Below are 21,781 nucleotides of genomic sequence, written 5' to 3' on the forward strand. Positions count from 1 at the left end.
CCCAGGTTACATGTGCTCAGGCCTGTCTTATTGAGGGAAATTTGCCAAAAAGATTCAGAGGTACCCAATGAGGCTACTTAGCAAAAACCCCCAGCACCCTCATTCCTGGATCACCACAGGGATGAAGAATTCACCCCTTCTTCAGACAGGTGTGGTGCTGAAGAGAAATCGGGGGAATTTCATTAAAAACTAATCAGCCTTCTGCTTCTGTAAATATGCTTGCTTTCTGCAAATAAGCTTACTGCAAGCAAGGGCTCCTGCAAAAGCTCCCTTGCACTTTGCTCGACTTGCAAATGTAACTGTTTGTGCCTTTGCTCCACGAATGTAACTGTACCCTAGCAGCCTCTGGCTTTCTGTAACAATTTGTATTTGTTCGCAACCCCTGACAACTCCCGGCCTTACCAATGTTACTACTTGTAGCCTCCTTAGCAACCTCCCGTCATTTGTAAAGGTTTGAGTTCTAACTGACCAATTAGCTTGGGTGAAAATTCTGGTATATAAGCAGTATTTCAACTGCACCCACTGCCCAGATCTTCAGAGCACTAGCTCGAGTGCGACCGCGCTAGTAAATTTGAATTCTTCTCTTCGAGTTACTGCTTGGTTTTTTTGTTGAACTGGGTTTTGGAGCTTTTAGGATATTTTTTCCACAACAGTGCCCTAACAGGAGTTGAGATACATTTGTCTAGAATTTGTCTTCACTGGCTGCACGGAGATAAGGGAGGGAACAGACTAAGGGGCTCCTCTCCACACTCCTAATGCCACTAGTACAGGCCAATGCACCTACTGCGTGCCAGACATTTTAATGCAATCTCTTCTAAGCCTTACAACACCACCACTATGATACAATTCTAGTTTTACTAAAACAAGGAAACTGAAGTTCAGCAAGGTCAAGTGGCATGCACAAGGCCACGTAGCTAGAAAGTGGCAATGAATGAAGGATCTAACGAAGGGGCTGAAGGCGTGTGATTGGCGTGATCCGCACTGGTTTGTGGAGTGCAGTGGGTACACACAGTGCACAGCGCCTGCGGCCAGGTCCCGGGAGGCCAGGCCCACACAGGCCCTCTGCACCGGGGCCCAGGGGAGCGCAGGCTCCCAGAGGCACGGCCGGGCTCTGCCCCAACCGCGCCGGCCGCCCCGCCCCCGCTCCGCCCCCAGCCCGCCCAGCCCCGGACCGCAGACGGCGCCCGGCGGCGGCGCGAACGGCAGCGAGGAGAGTGACTCTGGGCTTGGAACTCACTGCGACTTCCCGCCTAGGGCCTGGCCAGACAAGGATCCACGGCCTCAGCGGCGCTGGAGGATGCGTCCGCGGCCCCGGGCGGCAGCAGCGGGCAGCCTGGCGACCTGCAGGTAGGAGCTCTGCGGGCGCAGAAACTTGGGCCGAGTTTGAGGGAGGCGCGTGGGGAAGGGTCGAGCGGCGCTGTCCCAGGGCGCCCCTACCGGCTGGCCCGGGGATGGAGCGCGCCGGGCCTGGGCCAAGGCAGTGCGGCTCCTGGCTGCCGCCAGCCCCGGGCTGACCCGCTGCGGGGTCGGGGTCGTGGTCGCGCCGCTGCTCCGACTCTCCCCGGACTTCGAGGTTCCCAGGGTCAGTAGGGCTCTGGAGCTCCGGCGGGGCCCCGGTGCAGGGCTGGTGAGAAGGAGCGCGGGCCGACCCCTTGGGCCTCACGCGAGGTCCAGCTCACGTGGACTGCCCGGGTAGAGCTAGGGGGTGGCGGGCGCTGAGGCGCCGCGGGGCCCTGGACGCGCCCTGCTGAGATGGGACGGCCCTGCGGTTTCCTCGCTACGGCTTGACTCACCCTCTGGCTGCAGCCCAGGCTGGCGGGATCGCCCCGAGGCGGTGGCTGCCCGGATTCTGCGGCTGGGCCGCCCCCCTGCTCCAGGTCTCCCGCCAATCTTAGGGTGTCGGTCGGTGGGCCTCTGTGCGCGGGCCTGCCTGCGTGCACACGTGTGCCGGGGCCCGAGCGAGGGGAGAACGCAGTTCTGGAGGGGCATGTGTGCAGATGTGGGCCATGTACATACTTGCAGGCACGGGTTTGTATGCGTGGCGGCGGCCTTATATCAACCTGCTGGGGTGCACGTGCGCCCTAGTACCGCCGGACAGGGCGTGGGGACACCCGGAAGCCCCAAAGCCAGATCGGCTGAGGGCCCCAGGCACCAGAGTTATAGGCGGGGCAAGTAGAGGAAAGCGGGTAGACACCAGTTACACGACCCTTTTCCCTCCACTGTAGCGTGGGCTGCCCAGGTTCGGTTGTAGCGATAGCAGGGCCCAGAACCTCAGATGGGGGAAGTGTGAGTCCACGGGGTGGGGTTGGGGAGGCGGGGGAGCGATTCAGTGCTCTGAGAGAGGCCAGACGCTGGCCACAGCTGGACAGGATCACTCTCTTCCTGGTCTTTCCTAACGTCCATCTGGCGACCCCCTAGAGGTGGAAGAGGGAATTGGGCCACGGAGCTGTTTGCTTCCCCTGCTGCTTAGGGACAGGATGGCACAGCGGTGGTGGGCTCTTCTGGATCCTGCCCTGGGCCCTGGCTGAGGTTGGTCCTCCCAGCCCAGCTCCAAGCTCAGCCAGCAAACAGCACGATGGCTCAAAAGGTGAGGTGATCCTGCTCCCCGGGGTCCCACCCTTCTCCAAGCAATTGCTTGTCTCTTCAGTGGGTGTGTGTCCGGGAAAAAGGAACCTACTTTTGGCTGCTGTCTTGAGTGGAAAGGGGCCTCACTTGAGGGAGTGTATACTGGACTCTCCTCCTACTGGTAGGAGGTAAGGTCACCCCCATATCCTCATAGTCCTCTGATAGCTCCCTGGAGCGCCCATCTCCTAAAGACTTCTTAAGGTCCCAAGTGGCCTTACCTCTTTTGGCTGGGTCCTGGGGGCGGGGGGAGTGGGTGTCTTAGGAAGTCTCTAGGGCAAAGGGCACACAATGGGCAGAGCCCAAGAGAGAAGGACTCCTGTTACTGGGAGCGGGTATGGAGAAGGCCCCAAGAAACAGATGGGGGTGGTAAGACCAGAGCCAGTATTTAATTATTCCAGAGCTCTTGGAGGGGTGCTCAGCACCCACAACCATACAATCCCTTCTTGCAAAGCTGCATCCCCCTAGGATACAGGTCCCTGTCACAGGGCACTGCTGTTGGTTCTGTGGTCCTGATATCCCCTCCTGTCCTCTCTGGAGCATCCCTTCTCTAGGCAGGTCTGCAGTGTCAGTTTCTGGTCAGGAGATGAGCCAGCTTTCTGAGAGTCTCACCTAGCTTCTTTTGTGCAGTTAGGCTGAGATGAGAATGGGCATTGGCCTCCATATCACCTTTGTCTTTTCCTGATCCACAGATGTGCTAGTCTAACTCTGAGCCTGTGGCTGTCATTGGAGAGAACTGGAAGAGGGGGCTGGTCTTGGCCTGTTAGTGGTGGAAACCTGTGACACTTGGCCCATGGGTTAATCATAGCAAGATTGAGCTGATTCACCCTTTCTAAGCCACCTGAGGGTTTCAGGGAACAGGGCACTGGGGGATGGTAGAGGCAGGTAAGTGTTGCCCTAGCTGACTAGCCTCATGACCCTTCATAGGTCATTGGGTGCCTTGAGAAAACCCACACTCCACCTCTCTGGGCCTAGGTCCCAGTCCTTTCTTGGCTTTGCCTCAGGGCCTTAGCCTTTCTCTGGCACTCAGTTTTAACATCAGTACAAGGCAGGTAGTTGCCACCTAGCACTGTGGGCCCTGGAGGCTCCCTCCCTGGACATTCACATCCTCCCACCTCCCCACCTGCTTGTCCTGGTGCTGTGCCGCTCCATGTGCTTTGGAACAGCCCACTGCAGTTTAGGGACTGGGATGACAGGTTCTCCTCCCCTGTAATTTTGGCACCTTCCTGCTGGTGCCACAGCACCATCTACAGGAAAGCCTTGGCTCTCCTGCTGGGGTTGGGGCTAGGGTTGGAGGGGTGTGGCTTGTACAAGGTGATGCACCTGGCCACCTCTCCAGGGGGACCACCCTCTGGAACCAAGCCCAGTGTCTGTGTCACTCTGGGCCTAGACACCTGGGTTCCAGGCCTGGTTTCTGCCATTTTTTTATAAGATTGGCCGGTCAGTTCTTGTGTGGAACGTAGTGACTCCATCTTAAAGCTAATCTACCATCGTGACATCTGAGTGAACCCAGACCCTTGACCCCCCTCCCCTTCCCCGGGGTGAGCTTTGGAATATGTGCACAGAGCTCTGGGCTGATCACAGGATTCCCATTAGCTCTCTCTTCAGCATGAGTCGCCCTTGATGTTATCTATTTCTTAACCTGCTCTGGCACCAGAGCCTCCTGGCACCTGATCCCTTTGATCATCTACACATTCTCACTGCTTAGCAGATAAGCACATGGTCTGGGAGTGGAAGGTGCCAGGATTCATTTTGTCTTACTGCTGCCCAGGACTGCGTTTCTATACTTAAGTTCCCTATTTAAACTCATTAACCAACAAGCTGGGCTTGTCTTGTTCTCTGGTCTCTTGGCTCCCTCAGTATTTGGGGGCCACTTTGCACATATAGCCCTCTTTTGAAACAGATCTAAAGAATGTCACAGGAAATCTGAATTTGTAGACACGGCCCAATTCCACATCTTGTCTGCAGTGGGCATCTAGAGATAGCTATGGCATCTTGGAATAAGAGCTTGTTGTGGGAGCTAGGAAGTCTGCCTCTTGTCCCATGTGGAGGAAAGCGGAACAGAGGGGCTCCTGGAGTTGAGGTTGGGGAAGTATATGTAGGGCTGCTGTACAAGAATTTATTAACAAAGGGTTCTGCAGCTTAAATTAAGTTGGAAACCTCTGCATTATATGGGTCATGCATACATTGATTCATACAGTCTTTATTGAGCTAAGTGCCAAGTTATTAGGCATGGCAATGAGCCAGTGAGAGCAGCAGCCCTCTATTGCTTGCCTATAGCCTGTTCTTCTGACAGCCCATGCCTCTCTCCTTCTGTCTCCCAGGTCAGCAGTTGAGTAGCTGGGGCCCTGGAGGGCTTGAAGCCTTCTCAGTGATGTCGGAGAAGCGGCCACTGGGCACCCTGGAGCCTGTGATGTATGGCAAGCTGCCCCGCCTAGAGACCGACTCCAGACCCAGGCATAGCTTGCCTCCTTCTGCTGGTAACCAAGATCTCTGCAACTACAAGGGTGCCTACTTCTCCTGCCCCATGGGGGGTGCTCCCAAAGCAGGGTCTGAGCGGTTGGCATCCTGGACTCCGTACCCACCCTTGTATCCTACCAGCGTGGCAAGACCCCCACTTCAGGCAGACAACCTGTTGACCAGCTGCCTGCTCTACCGCCCACCAGCAGAAAGCTCAGAGAAGGTGCAGGACTCTGGTCCTGTTGAACTCCTGCCCTTCAGTCCCCAGGCTCATTCTTACCCAGGCCCACCGCTGGCTGCACCCAAACCTGTCTATCGCAGCCCTCTGTGTTATGGGCTCTCAACTTGTCTGGGGGACGGGGCAGCGAAGAGGTCGCTGGATGTTGACTGGACACTGGTGACTGGGTCCCTAATACCCCCAGCTGACCCACCTTGTTCTCTGACCCTGGCTTCTGGCAAGGGCCAGTCCCTGGATGGCACCTTCTTGCATGGGGTGCCAACTGGGGGATCTGGCAGAGACTCCTCAGGGAGCTTTTCCCCATGCCAGGCATTCCTGGACAAGTATCGGACCATCCGCAGCACGGGCTTTCTGGCTTCTAAGTATGTCGGTCCTTACTCTGGGGACTCCAAGCAGGCATTGTCAGAGGGATCCCCCAGTCCTTGGACCCAGCTGGCCCAGCCTCTGGGGCCAGCCTACCAGGATACAGTACCCTCCCACTATCCACTGCCCCACCCTCCACAGGCCCTGTCTTGCCCTCCAGCCTGTCGCCACCCAGAGAAGCAGAGCAACTATAGCTCTGTGCCCCCGCTGCAGCCTCTGGGAGTCCACAAGGGGGTTGGGTACCCAGCTGTTGGGCTGAACAGCCCCTATCTGAGGCAGCAGGCAGCCCAGACACCCTGTATGCCCCCAGTGGGGCTGGACACTTATTCCTACCCCTCTGCCCCACTCCCAGCACCCTCACCAGGCCTTAAGCTGGAGCCACCTATTGCTCCACGGTGCCCACTGGACTTTGCCCCCCAAACACTGGGCTTTCCTTATGCTCAGGATGACCCCTCTCTCTGTGGAGCATCCCCAGGTCTCAGAGGAACACCTCCTTCTCAGAACAGTGTGCAGGCTATGCCACAGCTCAGTGCCTATCAGCGGGCATGCCAGCCTTCATCTGCCAGCCAGCCATGCCCAGAGCCTGTGAGGGCTGCAGAGAAGCCGGTTCAGGGAGCCGAGGAGACGATGTGGCTGCCCAGCTGCAGGAAAGAGCATCTCCAGCCCCAGCTCAGTGAGCACCCCGGAGCACCCATTGTTATAGGAGACAGTCCAGTTCCCCGTACCCCACCAGCACTTCCACCCTGTGCCCGGGAGCGCCGGTCTCTTCCACAGAATGAGAGCATGCTGCCACCTGGCTCTCCACCCATGCCCATCATCGACAATGTCTTCAGCCTGGCCCCCTACCGTGACTATCTGGATGTGCAGGCGCCTGAGGCCACAGCTGAGCTTGATCCAGTCACAGCCCCTGCCCCCAAGGACAGCTATGATCAAGACTCCAGGGGGACCCTGCCTGCTCAGGAGGCCTCTTCGAGGGTGCACTGCTCACTTAGGGAGGAGGTAGCACTGGACTTGAGTGTGAAAAAGCCTGTGGCAGAGGCTCCTATCAAGGTGCCTAGTCCTGCAGTGCACACCAAGCCCCCTGCAGCTGTGGATGTGCCAGGAGTGGGGAGCACAGTCTCTGGGGAGCCAGTGACCACAGAGGACTCCCCAAAGACCAACTTCCACAGCTCTGTGGCCTTTATGTTCCGAAAATTCAAGATTCTCCGGCCAGCACCCTTGCCTGCAGCTGCGGTCCCATCTGTGCCCACCTCAGCCCCTGCCTCTGCCCAGCCTGCACCCACCCCTACATCTGTGCCCATTGGACTGCAGATTCTTACCCAGCCATTGCCCATGGCCTGCTTTGACTTGGCACTACCCAGTCCTCCAGCTGTAGCTGTGGCCACCCCAGCCCCTACTCCCACTCCATCGCCTGCTCCGGCCCGGGCTCCAACTCCAGTTTCTACCCCTGTCACAGCAGACTCCCCAGAGCAACACTTTGCAGGACTGCATGAGTCCCTGTGTGATGCCATCTCAGGCTCAGTGGCCCACTCCCCACCTGAGAAGCTGCGAGAATGGCTTGAGATGGCTGGGCCTTGGGGCCAAGCAGCGTGGCAGGACTGCCAGGGTGTTCAAGGGCTGCTGGGCAAGCTGCTGTCCCAGTTGCAGCGCTTCGTGTGCACTCAGCAGTGCCCCTTCCCCCACGTGGTGCGGGCTGGGGCCATCTTCGTGCCCATCCACCTGGTGAAAGAGCGGCTCTTCCCAAGGCTGCCACCTGCTTCTGTGGACCATGTGCTGCAGGAGCATCGTGTGGAGCTTCGGCCCACCACGCTATCGGAGGAGCGGGCGCTGCGGGAACGAGCCCTGCGTGGCTGCACCTCACGCATGCTGAAGTTGCTGGCGCTGCGCCAGCTGCCTGACATCTATCCTGACCTGCTGGGCCTGCAGTGGCATGACTGCATACGCCGCCAGCTGGGTGAGCATGGGACAGCCCCAGTTGCCACCGGAGCTGTGTGAACGGGTGACAGGTGTGTGGAATGTGTGAGTGCTCACAGCCAGGGGCTGAGGGATTCCTGGGCCTCTGGAAAGGGCAGGGAGGCCCTAGAACTCGGGCCAGGGGAGAGGGCTGGACTTCCTGGGTGAGCTCTAACCTTCTTCACCTTTAGCATCAGTGAGAGCCTCCATAGCCTCCTCTGTAAGCCTCTGAACATCCTATCTACTCTGCATGGAAATACTCTCTTGTCCATCGTGGCACTATGCCCTCCTAGATCTGTCCCTCTCCTCTACTGTACCTTCTTTGTGTTTGTGGGAAGCTTCTCTAAGCTCTGGGGCTCTGCCCAGGCCCTGTTTTCTGTCTGAGGTCATTTCCCCACTGTGTCTGTGTCCCACCCAGCTTCCCCTCTTCTGAGCTCTAGCCTCAAATAACCGACTACATGCTAAACTTCTGCGCCTGGTGCCTGTAACCCTTAACTCCTCCCAAACCACACTCCTGAGCTTTCCCCTAAGCTCATTTCCCACCTCCGTGAACTGAAACCTCCACTTCCCCAGCGCCTCATTCCTGAAACCTGACAGGGGTCTTCCCTCCCTCCCTCCCAACACCGTTGCCTTCTGAATGTGCAGTCTTCAATCCTCCTAGGTATTTGCATTCGTGGAAGTTTTCCAATAAGTCAAGGCTTCATTTTGTGGTTCGCTTTTCCCAACTAAATGATTGTTCTCCAGCCTGCTCTGTGTATGTCCTGGAGCATCATCTGATCAGTTCAGGTAGCTCAGCCTGGGAACTGCTGCAGTGTTGCATGGTGTGTACCATCTCACTTCTTCTGCCAGGACTTTGGTGATGATGGTACCCATTGTTCTCCCTTGCTGCCTCCCCTGCATCAGGAGCTCTGGCATCATGGCCTCCTCTGTCTCTTTCTCTCTGCTTCCCTGCCTTACCCACCACCAAGCCTCTATCTAGACTGTCTCTATAGAACTGTTCCTTGTGTCCTCCCCATCCTGGCAGCCTTGCCCTGGTCTCTTACCTGGTCCAGGCACCAGGTCAAGTGGAGAAAGGGGTCTGAGGCAATGAGGGCAGGTATGGAGCTTGGGACCTGCAAGCCTAGGGCCTGGCGAGAAAATGACGGGCTCAGCTTCCTCTCTTTCCGACCTCTGGGTCCTTCCCCATATCTTTGGCGGGGTGGTATTCTTAGACAATACTCCCCTGGCAGCCTCTCTTCCATAGGCAGCATTTGGTCATGAGATCCCTGCCATCCTTTCCACTGCTCCCTCCACCCACCTCTGGGCATCACTTTCAGGGCTGTCCTTGCCTGGGCTCTGGCTCCAGCTCCGGCTCTGGGGGTGGGTGGCGGAAAGATGATGGCAGTTTGTATGGCACAGCCCCCTCTCCATGCCTTATTTTCCCCACCTGTACAGCAGTCCTTTGTACTAAGGCAATGGTTCCTGGCCTCTTGGGCCACTTTCCTCTTGTGCTTGTACCCAAACAGCTTCTGAGTAGCCCGCATCAGATAAGAGCTCTGTCACCACCTGGGGAGAAGCACACCCTCTTGGTTAATGGTCTGGCCTTTGGGCACATGTAAGGAAGAAGAGTTGTGATTTCTATGACCCTTTTGGGGCCATCCTGGCCTGAAACATAGCATAACCACTGGTCTAGATGGCTTTGGAGGCCAGAAGATAGGATCTGAGGGTGTCGGGATCTATAGACTGACTGTGTATTCATTTTCCAGGTGACTTTGACACCGAGGCTAGATCTGTGTCCTCAGAACCCATCATGGACAGAGATAAGCCGGAGAGCCTAGCCTTGGCTCAGAAGTCACCTGTCCCCAAGGCCAAGAAGTCTGGGAAGAAGCCACCAACCCCTCACCCAGAGAAAACAGAGGCAACGGCTACGGGAGGGTCCTGCAGTGCCTCGCCTGTCCCTGCTGCCAGCACCAGCCCACCCAGCCCAATGCTGAGGGCCCGCTTTCGCAGCCTGCTGGAAACTGCGTGGCTCAATGGCCTGGCACTGCCCACTTGGGGCCACAAGGCCTCAGGACCAGCCCAGCCTGCGCCCCGCCCACAACTGTTGGGTGGCCAGAGCCATCACCTGTAGTGCTGATGACTGGTGCTGTTTGGACAGCCACTGCCTATGAATCACTCTTTCTACCCCCGCTTCCACTGGCCCAGCTGCCCAGGGCCAGGAGTGGGCATGCCCTTGGAGTTCTTCCAGCTCTCACCCTATCCTCCTTCCCCAGGGCCTTTATTAGATAGGACTACTTCCTATTTCTTCCTTAGAGAAGAGGCTTTGGAGCCCAACCAGCCTGGGCTTGGATCCTGGCTCCTGTGTTCCTTGCTGTGTAACCAGGCAAGTCACTTCCTCTCTTGAGCCCTCAGTTCCCCATTTGTAAAACAGGACAACGCAGCCTACCTCACAGGGTTGTTGTGGGGATGATGCCTGACACACACCCATTATGGTTTGCTCTCTACTCCCTCCCCAGGACAGGGGCCCAGATCCCAGGTGGAACCTTCCTCCAGAAAGTCTTTATGTCACAGAACTTGATTATCTTGGAGTGGTACAGTGTACAGTTTATATAACTCCCATACTTTTAAAGTCATCCCCTAGAAAAGCCTGGGGCTATAGCCCCAGTGTTTGGGGTTAGGCCTTGAATCCCAGTCTAGCTCCCTAAGGGAGCCTGCCCCGCAGAGGTGCAGGGATACAGCATGGGGCTGGCAGCCTTTTCTAGGCCTGCTGCTGTCACCCCTGGAAGGTCCAAGGCCTGTCCTAAATTGACACCAGTGACTTCTCTGAGCTGCCAACCCTACTTGGTGCATTATCCCAAGAAAGTTTTGTGTTTCCTAGAAGCCAAGCAGCTACAGGGACTAGAAGGGACAGACTGAGTGACCAAAGTCTCTGAAGATATGGACTGAGGACCTTGGAGCTCACCAAGCTGGGGTCCCATCAGCCAGGCCTGCTGTGGGTTACCTCCTTGCAGTGCGAAGCTGGGCCCTTGGCTAGTTATGGTTTATAATAAAGCTGTGGGCCCTGGAGGCAGCCCATTAAAAATTAAAGCATTTGGGTTGTTTCTGGATCTGTGGCCTGGCTGTGTGTTAGGGTGGGGGTGGGTGGTGTAGGTTTAATATGTCATCACTAGGATCCCAGCCCTTTGCTGGAAGGCTGCAGCTATCCCAGCTCCCAGCTAAGAAGGCTCTTCAGCGACCTTGTCCTAGCTAGCTCTGGCCACATGGGCCCTTATCACGTGTACTGGGTAGCTACTTCCTGTTCAGGAAAGCTTCCTCCTGAGACTTCTGGTTCCTGCTGGTTGCTAGTCTAGCTCACTGCCAAGTAAGAAATGCTGGTCACCAGGCCCCAGCGCTTGATGTGCCCACCAAGGTCTAGGTAGAACAGCACTGTCCAACTGTCCATTACTTCCCATGCTGGTGTCTATCTGCTGAGGGACAGTGCCACCCCCCCCCCACCCCCTGCCGCCACACACAGACACTTTGGCTGGGCTCTATTCCTGAAGAGGTTTGTTCTCAGAGCTGTTGAGGTACCTTCTTGGACATGATTTCTACTCTATTCCAGGAGCCAGGCCAGGAGGGCTGGTCAGACCTGCCTGACAGGGACCTTAACTCTGGTTTCACTGAGCCCAGTTCCACATCCTTCCACAGCTACATTGTGACTCCTGGCAGCTGGAGCCTGGCCTTGTACCAGGCCAGGGTTTGGAGTGGTAGTATTCCCACCCCCAGTACTGGACAGGCCAAGAGATAGGCAACCCCAACACATCGTGGTCACCACAGTGACAACCTGGAGGAAGGGTGCTGTGGAAGCTCAGGCGGGGGCTCTCCTAGCCTGGGAATGAGAAGGTGTCATGGGGCCCAGAAGAGTTGCTGCCTGAAGTGGGCCTTGACCAGTAGGAAGAAGTAGGTAAAGGCGGGTGTGAAGGTACGGTGTGAGTTGAACAGCATGTGCAGAGGCCTAGAGGTTCATTTGGGAAAGGGAACTACCCTTGTGTGTCTCGGGTACAGGGAACTCGGGAGGGTGGAACCGGAAGACATGGCTCCAAATCCAGCAAAAGCGTGTCAACTTGTTCATTCCTGGAACCTGGAGACTAGGGCGTGTGGTCTATGTCGTCCACAGGAAACTAGCGTGGAGACTTAGAATCACTCGAGGCTGCTTGTGTAGAAAGAAAGGATTGTGATATAGGTGGCGTCACTCTGGATCTCCGGCCAAAGGCAGCCTCACCCACCTCACTGCTGGGTCCTTGCTGGATTTGGCTGTTTCTTTCCTTTATTTTCTTTTTCTTTATGTCTTTTTTCCTGCCTTTCTTCTTCCCTCCCTCCTTCCTCCCTCATACTTCCTTGCACCCCTATGGTGCCCCTGCTCCCTGCCAGGCATACATCTTGTATTATAATGGTTAGCATGGTTACAGGGCAGGGTCTGAGGCCTCAAGAAAGGCGGGGCTGCTCAGCACCTGAGTCCATCTGTCCATTTGCGTCCTAGAGGACCATAATGGTGCAGAGGCTGGGTTAGACTATGGAGCTGGACCTGACCTGGGGAGGCGGCACTCTCCACAGGACAACCCTGTCCTGGGAGCCCATTCTTAGGGGAGAGACCTAACCCTGCCCTAAGGGCTCTGCTAAGAGAGGGACTATGGTGGTGTCCAGAGGAGCCCAAGCCTGAGGTGGTGGGGCAGGAACAGAACTGCCCAGGATTCCTGCCTGAAGGAGGCCGTGCTATCCCCCGCCCCGCCACCCCCACCACCACAAGTTTTCACAAAGCCTCTTCCATCCTTTGGGAACAGTGTCGATGGCTGAGAGCTGAGGGCAAGGAAGGTGTGTGGGCGGAGCTGAGTGTGCTGGTGCCTTCCACCTCTCGGGAATGAGGGGGGCCCACTCGGCCTTGATTGCAGGTGGCTCTTCTGGCCCACAGTTCCCCTCTGATCATCCAAGGCTTCTGGGTTGGGCTGCACCTGGGCAGGACTACTTAAACTGAATCACCTGGAAAATGATTTCCAGGGCTCCATCCAGAACTGGCTTAGACAGAGCCCAGGACTATGTTTTAATCGAACTGCCGAGGTGATTCTGAGTCAGGTATTCAGAAATCATTTTGAGCCACATGGACCATTCCCTCTAAGTTACAGATGGGGAAACAAAGGTCCAGGAACTTGCTGATGGATCAGTTGCTGATGGTCACATCAAGACAGGAGCCGTGTCAAGATCCAGAGCCAAACCTGAGGGTTTTAGGCCGGCCAGGAGGCTGGGAACTAAAATGTCTGCACCCCGACTGTCCAGAGCTGCCTTGGCTGGGCTTGCCCTCAGCTCCAGGGAGCCTTGGTAGGCAATGTGTGCATCTCTTTCCCCGAGTGAACAAAAGGGGGATGGCACTCAAGGCTCCCTCTTGAGTGAGGCCCTGTCTCCCAGCTGCCCCACTTGGCTGAGTGAGGGGCCAAACTGGCTAGCTTTGCTGTCAGAGTTAAGCCTGAAAAGTGAGAGAGGGGACAGCTCTGGGGGGAGAAGAGCAGGGCTATGTGTAGGGGTGATTATCATGACCCTTCTCCCCTCAGTAACCTCCAGGTGCTTCCTGCCTAGGGTTCTCACTGAGGGGTTGGGATACATGAGCTGGGTCCTCCTTAATCCCCTCAGGGGAATGGAGCAGGGCCCAACTCTGATCCGACTGAATGTGCCTCTTAGTTCTCCTGGTAGAGAAGGGAGTGGTGCCTCCAGCCCACAGTGTGGCCCTCCCATGCAGACTGCTTCCCCTGAGGCCCGGCCTCAGCTCAGGAAGGCTGAGGCAAGCACGTGTGCGAGGAAAGCCATGGGCGCACTCCAGCCAGTGGGCACTGGGCCCTCCTTCTGGCTGTTCTCTGTGTTCTCCAGACTATGTCCCTAGCAGCTAACCCAGTCCCCACTCCTGATGGGGATCCCCCAGCCCAACTTTTCAGGCCCTGGGGCAGAGTCCCTCCTGTCTACTCCCTGGCTGGACACGAGTCCCTAGACTGGACCAGGGATGGCAGGCAGATGGGGGCTCCTCAGGTACACTGCTGTCTGTAGTATACCCCACTATGTAGAGACGCTAACCCTGAGCATTCTCGCTACTGCCCACTCAGAGGCTCCTGCATCAGTGGAGGTAACCACTCCATCTTACAACCCCTGTTCCAGCCTCAGCCCTGTCTGCTCACTGTGCTTCCAGCGCTCCTCTGTCTTAAAGGAACCCAACTCTCAGACCCCATGTCTTTTGGGGCAGTGAGAAAGGGATGGGCTCCTGGGAAGGGGGTACTGAGCCCCTGAGCCCCTGGGAAGGACCTCAACAGGCCCTTCTTTTTATTTATGTGCTTCAAAAAATGCTTTCATAAATGAGAATTTATCGGTTGTTTTGAGAATAAGTACGCAGACTTTTCAAGTTGTATGCAATTCTTAACATATGCACAAAAACCTAAAAAGTCATGTAGTTGTGATTTTTTTCTAAACAGTTATTCCAGTGACTTTTCAGGTTAAAATTGGGAGGTCAGTTTTCCTCAATAGACTATCAAGTACCAATATCTTCAAATGTCGATATACTGTTATACAAAGTCTCACTAACTCACACTTTAATATCATATACACTACATAATCAAATTTTCAATCTTTCACAGCACGTTAACAAAGTTACTAGGAAAACTACCAACAAAGATGTTAGAGAGTGCACGAAATTCTGACAGGGAGAGCCAAGATCAAGGAGTGGTTTTCTTTAGGAAACAATTCTACCAAAAACATGGGAATAGAAGTAATTTAAAACGTTCAAGACATATTAAATGCATGACCGACTCCAACTGCCATTTAGTACGCTTTGGATTATATAAAAACTACCCTCACCTATGGGATGTTAAGCTGACACCCAAGATAATCAAAGCCTTCCATATTCAATAGCCCACTATTCTCTGGTTGCACCAAAAAATAAACAACCAGCAAATGATTTCACCTCATAAAAAAGTATTTACATTTTAAAAAATAGGATGCGGCAGAATTCCCTTTCTTAAAAATGTTTCTAGAGCTACTAAAAAACTTGCATTTACAAAATAGTTGATAAAAGTATTCCTCTGGATTGCACAAGAAAAAAAGAAGAAAGAGACCACTGATAAGACATGGTGTATGACAATCAAACTTGGCTTCTTTCTTGCCTCATCAGAGGCTGCATGCCCCTGGTTTTTACTTCCTCCATTTTCTGCGGGTAAATCTTTGGTTTCTTGGTTAGCCGCTTCGGCCTGTTTTTCCCTTTGTGCCCCTTTTCCTTCTTGTTTGCACTTTTTTTGTTTGCAGATTTATCCTTTCCTGCTGCCTTTTTTGGCTTCCTTTCCACTTTTGCAGGAGCAGGTTTAGCTGACAACCTCGCTAACCTCCTCTTGGGCTCCTCCTTTGCTGCTTCCTTGGCAGAGCTGACCTTCCTTGTGGACATCATGGCTGCAGAGCGGGGGTTGTACTGGGTGCCTGCGGGCCGTGGTGCACCAAGAGCCTCTGCGAAGCTGGGCGGTTTGGCAGCCGCTGCTCCTCTTACCTCCCAAGCTGCTGGGACCCACCAAGAGGCCCCTTTTATGATTGCCAGGCTTTGCAGGGGGTCCCTGCCACCAGATAAAGTCATCTACAGACTCCTTCCTTCTCAGAGCAGAGTGGTGGGGCCATGGCAAGCCCTAATTGTAGTTCAGAGCCCGGGACTCCAGGTACTTCCTTGACTAGTATGTTTCTCTTCAAACCCTACAAACGTCTCAGACCCAAGCCTCCCTATCAGAGGGATTGGGCCTTTGGCCAGTCTCTCATCTGCTGACCTAGGTCCTTCCTCCTGAAGTGTCCTCAGTGAGGCCTGGGCTCCCATCTGCCCTGAGTGGGTCAGAGACTCTGGAGACTAGCCCTACTCAGGAAAGCTTGGGTCCCTCACAGACCTGGGCCCTGCCTGCCTTTCCATGATGCTTGGCACCTCCCCCGTGTGGCAGAGCCAAGGTAGCCCTGTCCAGCCTTCCCTGCCACCCCTCAGCTTGCCACCTGCTGGCCCTGAGGACACACTAGCCCCCAGCTCACAGAGGCCAGGTCTTCCCCAGTCCTGCCTACCACTACCCCAGTGTCCTCAAGTCCAGCAGGCGGCAAGGGTTCCCAGCTGCTAAAGGACTGGTCCTTTTCGGATCTGCCTGGTGCTTCCCCAACACTGCCTTCCAGGCCCACTAGGCATCCCAGGCCCCTGGCTTCTGGGAGTCCAATCCTTTCCAGTTGCTGCCACCTTGGAGCCTTCTTCAAGACCCGTGAGTTAGCTTCCCCTCTCCTGGCCTCATGGGCACGCACCTCTGACTCCAAGACTCTGGTGGCCTAGTCTCCTCCAGCATTCCTCAAGACTGATGGGGAGGCTTCTCCTGGCTCAACAGATGCCATTCTCTATACACCAGACTTGCTTTCTGTGAAGCCCCAGCAGGTAGCTCTGTTCCGTTCTGGCCCCCAGGCCCACTCCCCTACAGAGGAAGTGTTGAGGCTTCTGCATCACCTCCTCTAGCACTGATCTCTCAGGGACCCCTCTGGAGTCTAGTGTCATGGATCTCAGGGGAACACAGCCCAATTCCTCTTTCCCCTCACCCATAGGGGCTCTGTGTCCACCACAGCCCCTGACTGCTGGGGGACCCACACCAAGGCCTTGGACAAGCCCAGATCCACAGACCCTCCTTTCCGATTGCTGGCCCTTCCACAGAGTGGACACTTGAGCTCCTGGGCAGAGGTGTAATGACCTCCCAAATATTCTTCTCAGAGAGGCTGCTTGGTACCAGGCCCTGGCTCGCTGGGCTGAGCTGGGCAGCAGGAGTATCTCCAAGGCCATCTGGGCAAAGGGACTCAGTCCTGAGGAACCAATGTTCACAACTCCTGCCATGTTCCTGCCTGGTATTTCGCCCCAGGGACCCACCATCTTTTCTGGAACCCCTTCCCAAATCACTCAGGTGTCGTAGAGACCAGCTCAGGGGGCCGCAGCCAGCTGGGAGGAGTGTCTGATATTTCTACCCCCCTTTATGGTGCCCTTTGGCAGGAGGGAACATGGACTCTGGGGACACTACAGGTCCCCTCTTTTCTCTCTTTAGGTGGGTGGGCTCTCAGCTCAGGAGTCTGACCAGAAGATGAGACTGCCCTAGTCCAGGCCCAGTTCTGTCCTCAAGCAGGGCTCCCCTCTATGCATGTCTTTCCAGTTGGCCATAGGCCCAGAGCCCCAGTGATGATATCTGGGTAGCCTGTGTCCCATGCCCCCGAAGGGAGTCTGGCTCCAGTCCTGACCTGGAACTTGGATATCTTCAAGTCGGAGGCCACAGTGGACAGGTGGTTCCAGCATGGCCTGCCCATGGCCAGTACAGGTACCATGGCCAGTACAGACCCCAGGCCTGACTCCCAGGCCTCCCGTGCTCCTCTCCACTTCCATCTCATGCACATTACCTGTGCACAGCTCCTGATGGATCCAGGCTCTGTCCTCTCCTGGCAGCTCAGCCATAAAGTCATACTGACAGGAAAGAGAGTAGTGCCATCTGAGCTATGGCCAAGAAGGAGGAGAAGCCTTGTTTGGGGGTAGTGGAAGAGGGCCTGAGGTAGACTATCTGGGGGTTCCTCTCTCTGCTTATCTTTCTTTCTCCTTAGCCCTCAAAGAAGGCATTTTCCCCCATGTCTCCTACCCTGCCCCAAGTACACAAAACACTTCCTCTGGTCTTTCCTCCCCTAGAGCATACCCTCCTATCTCCCTGTAAGAAGAGGGCTTTGTTTTGCCCCAGGGTCCATGTGAAATGCAATTGTCCCTGCTTTCCTCAACAAAGAGGGCCAACTGATGTAGAGAAGTGGAACGGTTCCTCCACAGCCCAGCTTTCAATGGCAGAGTGAAGACCAGTCTTTCCCTGGTTGGTCAAGCCCAGTGGATGCCAAGCTTAGAGGCCTCCCTCTCATCAGAATCTTCTCTCCTCCATTCAAATGCCTGGCTTCTTGGAAATCTAGTTTGTTTGTAGTAAGTCTTCTCGGCTACATGGGGTTGGGTGGGGCTACTAGGCCTAGGAGTTGGGGCCCTGCCCATCTCTCAAGTCCTTTCCAGTCTGTGGGGTGGGTGGCTGGGTCAACACTGCTACTCATGCTCACTGGCTGAGTCCTCTTCACACCTAGTGCCTACAACCAGAGGTCAGATTGGGTGGAGAGCCAGCTGGAGGTCCAGGGGCAGATTCTGCCCACCAGTTCAGACCTCCTGTGCACTGCAGCAGCCGAGGTATGCTAACGCATGGACACCTACTTCCTGGTAGATGGACCTGGCCTTGCAGAGCCCCAGTGGTAACTGGGAGGGTGCCCGCTGTCTTTGAGAACATGCCTACCCCTTCACCGTTCCTGGCAGTTTTTCTGAAGGTGCCTGTTCCCTTAGCCCTCTGACTGTCCTGGAGCCAGCTCAGACCTTCCTTGCCTCTAAGAACCTCTTCCTGAAGGGTCATACCCCACCCTCACATCCCTCATGTCAGAGCTTTTGCTGGGGGCTCCTGTAGGTTGAATCAGCTCTACTGGTCTGGTAGGAAGTGTCCGTAGGGTTGAGTTTTAAGGGGACGGCATATGAAGGTGGCAGTAATTCCCATGGAGCAAGGCCCTCATCTTCCCCAGCCTCACCTTCTAGGACGGGCCAGAGCCCTGCTTCCTTTGGTCCTGTGCCTGCTGAGAACGTGGTTGCCTTTGCTTACGTAATTTGACTTGCAAGGCAATGTTGACATCCCCATTAGACAGAAAGGAGGACTGAGGCCTAGCATGGCGTTGCCCCAGGTCAGAGTTCCCAGGACCAAGCAGAACTGGGATTTGGCCCAGGGTAGCCTAGGGGCCCTGTTCCAGCTCCTCCTCAATCGCCCCAGAGCACCTTGGGCCCAAGAAGCTGCCCCATCACCTTGGTGATCCTAGGATCAGCGTCCTGCTCATGATAAAGGCTAACTCAAACCTGCTGAGCAACCGTAAAACAGGTGCAGCCTCTCGGCCTCCCATGGCCTCTGAGTTGGGAGGACATTGTGCCCAGGGGCCCAGAGGACAGGAGCAGAATCAGATCAGAGCCAGCTTCACTGTCCTTAGCAAGCATCTCGAAGTCTTCCAGTTGATGATTATCTGCGTTCCTTAAAATTAGCCATAAATATTTTTGTTAGCAACCACCGGAATGGCATGACAACTGATAAATACCAAACTGGTAAGTGTATTAATTACAAACAATCTGTCACAAAGACCACCTGGTGATACTGCATTCTTTGTTCCTTTGTCTCGTCAGTCATTAGTACCCAAGTTATACTACTAAAAAAAAAGCACAATAATAGAAGTCTGTGGTGCAGAATTATCTATGCAGAATACTGGGTCCTCTGTTTTGCTCCGACCCAATCTTCCTATACGTAAATTACCCTATAATAAATTCTGTTATAGTCTATGGACTTGCCTGCTTTATCTCTTGGTCTGAAGATATCTTCTTGTTACAGGTGCAGCCGTGGAGCTGAGCTCCTTCCCTGAACCCCTGATGATCCCAATGAGTGTCACGGGGGTGGGCCTCAGCACGCTTCCTGGCCTTTAGGCCCTGGAGAACCACTGACACTGTGGTGGCTGGGCTTGCTTGTTTCCTGAACTGCCATCTACTAAAACCGGGGGCTGCACGCCCTATCCCTGGGTGTGTGGGGGAATAGTGTTCCCACCCACCAGGTTCAGAGTCTTGTAAAGCCCTCACCATGGGAATGTGTGGGGTCAAGAAGGCAGGTTCTGGAGTCACACAGCTGGGGTTTGAGCCTAGCCCTCTCACTTTGTGACTTTGGGCGAGTCACTGAACCTCTATGCTTCCCTTTCCCCAGCTGTAAGATGGGGATAACAGCACCTGTCTCATAGGTACTTGATGAGTGCCAGGTTGTTAGCATAACAAGCTGGAGGAGGTGGCAGGAGAATGATCAAGGCAGCACTGCACGTTCACCTCTCTGAGCCTCTGTTTATTCATCTGGAAATGGGACTGCTCAGCTCTGGGGCTGCTGTGAGAATGAAACAAGTCTGTGTCATGCTGGTGGTGAGAAGTGTGTCCTGCGTGCCCCATTCCGCCCACAGGGAAGATTCCTCAGTGAAGACTCCTCGGCCCACCAGGCCCCTCCACCAGCCTGCAGACTCTTGTGGTGGCCATCAGGCTGGCTGGCTCACCGTTTTAGGTGGACCCTTTTTCTTCATGTGTCGCAAGTTCTGCCGCATCACTTCTACAGAGGCCACATGAGGTACATGGGTTCTTTTCCCTGTACCTTCTCCTAGAGTGTGTGCCACCTCCTAAAACCTGCAGCATTCGTTGGGTGTGTCTGATCTCTATCTTTGTGCAAGGCATCCCATGAGGTTCAACACAGCCTGGGTTGTGGAAGGCCAGGAAACCGAAACCCAAACTCAGCTCACCTGGCCAGCCTCAGCCCTCAGTTTTTGTCCCTGGTCATCCCACCCTCTTCTCTCCCAGGTCACCTCCAATGGCTCCTGTGGTAAAGGAGGTAGCTTGAGAGAACAAGGCTGGCATACCCTTCCTACCTCCTGAAGATGAGAAGCAATAAAGGGGAAGTTTTAGGCATCATGAAAGTTGGAGGAGCATCTTCCAGGGTTCCCTTCTCCACCCTGGTCTGCCCTGCCCTGTAGTCTGAAGTTGTGGGTAGGTGGAGAAGGGGGCTAGCTGAGATATATGCATATATAAGGGTGGAGCCTTAGGGGTGGGGACTGGGGACAGGGGCCCTTCAGGGTAGGAACGGAGGTAGCATACTTTAGAAATATAGAGGGACCTGCCACCAGCTACAGTCAACCTCTGCATGGTTACTTTCCTGCCGACCCTCTTTGGCATCTTGGTGCTGGCCACTGTGTTGAGCTGAGGTAAGCCTGGCTTGGGCCCTGGGCTCCTGGGTCCCCTCATCTGGCCTGCTGGCTCTTCTGCAGGTGGGGGAGACTTTGGGGCAGAACTATACTTGTGTCCCCCTCCCTTTCAAAGTCCTGGGTTCAAAGACCGTTCCCTGCACCGCTGTTGCCAAATAGCTCCTGCTTCCCAGGGGCCCTAGAGCTGTTAGAGCTTTGAGGGTCAAGGCCTTTGCCTCCCGGGTGCGCCCCAGGAGATTGCCAAACCTGCTTTGCCTGCCACAGCACCCCCATAGGCCCATGAGAGGCCACTGTGTTCAGCCTCAGTCCCAGACCTCCCCAGCCAGGATAGCCTGCTCTCTGAGCCTGGTAGCCTCTGCTGCCCTGCACCTTCCCTGGCATAACCCAGACACCCAGCAGCTCTGGTTTGCTGTATAGCAGCTAGGACTTACCTTGGCCACCAGCACCCAAGCCTTCTGGTCTGAGGCTGCCCCCAGCAGCCTCCATTCCCACCCTGACCCTGTCAGTTTTCTGCCCCCACCTCCTACTCCTGTAGATTCTACTCTGGGCCTCTTACGTCCCCTTGCCCCTTCCTCCCCTGACTGCTCCCTCCTTCGCCCCTGTGCCCCTGTGAACACTGGCTGGCATTCCTATCTCCCTAGTATGGTCCCTGTTACTGCAGGGAGAGAAGGCAACACAAGGGGAAGCAGAGACTGGGGGCCCCTCACCTGGGCCTAGATCCTTGTTCTGTCACTGTCTAGCTGTGTGTGTTGGGAGTGGCTCTCGCCCTCAGTTTCTCCATCTGTAAATGAAGTGGAGAGGTGGGAGGATCATGCGAGTGTGTGAAGCACATCCAGTGAGCATGGACATGGTAGTGAGTGTTTTCCCAGATTTAGCCACCTTGGATGTGGGGAAACTGTAGTTAGAGCACAGCTGGTCTTTCCAGCATGGGTGACAAGGTGTTGCTTTCCCCTACGCCACCTCTCTCCTGGCCCTGGGAGTCCAGTCCTTGGGGGTCTGATTACAGAAGAAGCCCCTTTCCTCTGTGACCCCGCTGGTGCCTGCCCTTTCTGGCTCTGGGCTTTGTCTGTGGAAGGCTGGGGCCAGGTGGGTAGAGGAGGAGAGGCTTAGAGTTGTGTTTCAGTGGAGGGAGTAGCAGGGTCACCTGGGGGCAGAGAAAAGGGGGCAAAAACCAGGAGTCTGTAATAACCGAATGCGCCCTCGAATAGTGCTGTCTGCCATCCTTCACGCCAACCTGGCCCTGCTGTCAAGGGGGAAACTGAGTTGGGATCACATTTGTCCCCACTT

General features: G+C 55.3%; 1 protein-coding gene and 1 pseudogene across 3 annotated transcripts; one reads left to right on the forward strand and one right to left on the reverse strand.

Annotated features, from left to right (window-relative positions):
• Positions 1-1,166: 1,166 nt before the first annotated feature.
• On the forward strand, positions 1,167-10,722 carry CUNH15orf39 (chromosome unknown C15orf39 homolog). Of its 3 annotated transcripts, none has more exons than XM_011382109.2 (3): positions 1,167-1,347; positions 4,947-7,637; positions 9,382-10,722. In XM_011382109.2, exons 2-3 carry the CDS (start codon positions 4,997-4,999, stop codon positions 9,744-9,746), a joined length of 3,006 nt encoding a protein of 1,001 aa, XP_011380411.1. In that variant the 5' UTR covers positions 1,167-1,347; positions 4,947-4,996; the 3' UTR covers positions 9,747-10,722. The 3 variants fall into 3 exon arrangements, with proteins under 3 accessions (XP_011380411.1, XP_011380412.1, XP_023380174.1); XM_011382110.2 differs by having other exon boundaries at positions 4,947-7,689; positions 9,382-9,518; XM_023524406.1 differs by lacking the exon at positions 1,167-1,347 and adding an exon at positions 2,320-2,587.
• A 2,296-nt stretch (positions 10,723-13,018) lies between these two features.
• LOC105306875 lies at positions 13,019-15,098 on the reverse strand (annotated as a pseudogene).
• Positions 15,099-21,781: the final 6,683 nt, after the last annotated feature.

This window comes from Pteropus vampyrus, unplaced genomic scaffold (assembly GCF_000151845.1).
Source record: "Pteropus vampyrus isolate Shadow unplaced genomic scaffold, Pvam_2.0 Scaffold462, whole genome shotgun sequence".
Lineage (NCBI taxonomy): Eukaryota > Metazoa > Chordata > Mammalia > Chiroptera > Pteropodidae > Pteropus > Pteropus vampyrus.

Bases quoted from the DNA above. Each gene is read 5' to 3' on its own strand.
- CUNH15orf39 (XM_011382109.2), top strand. From the start codon at position 4,997: ATGTCGGAGAAGCGGCCACTGGGCACCCTGGAGCCTGTGATGTATGGC. The intron at 7,638-9,381 runs GTGAGCATGGGA...TTCATTTTCCAG, and splicing joins CTGCATACGCCGCCAGCTGG to GTGACTTTGACACCGAGGCT.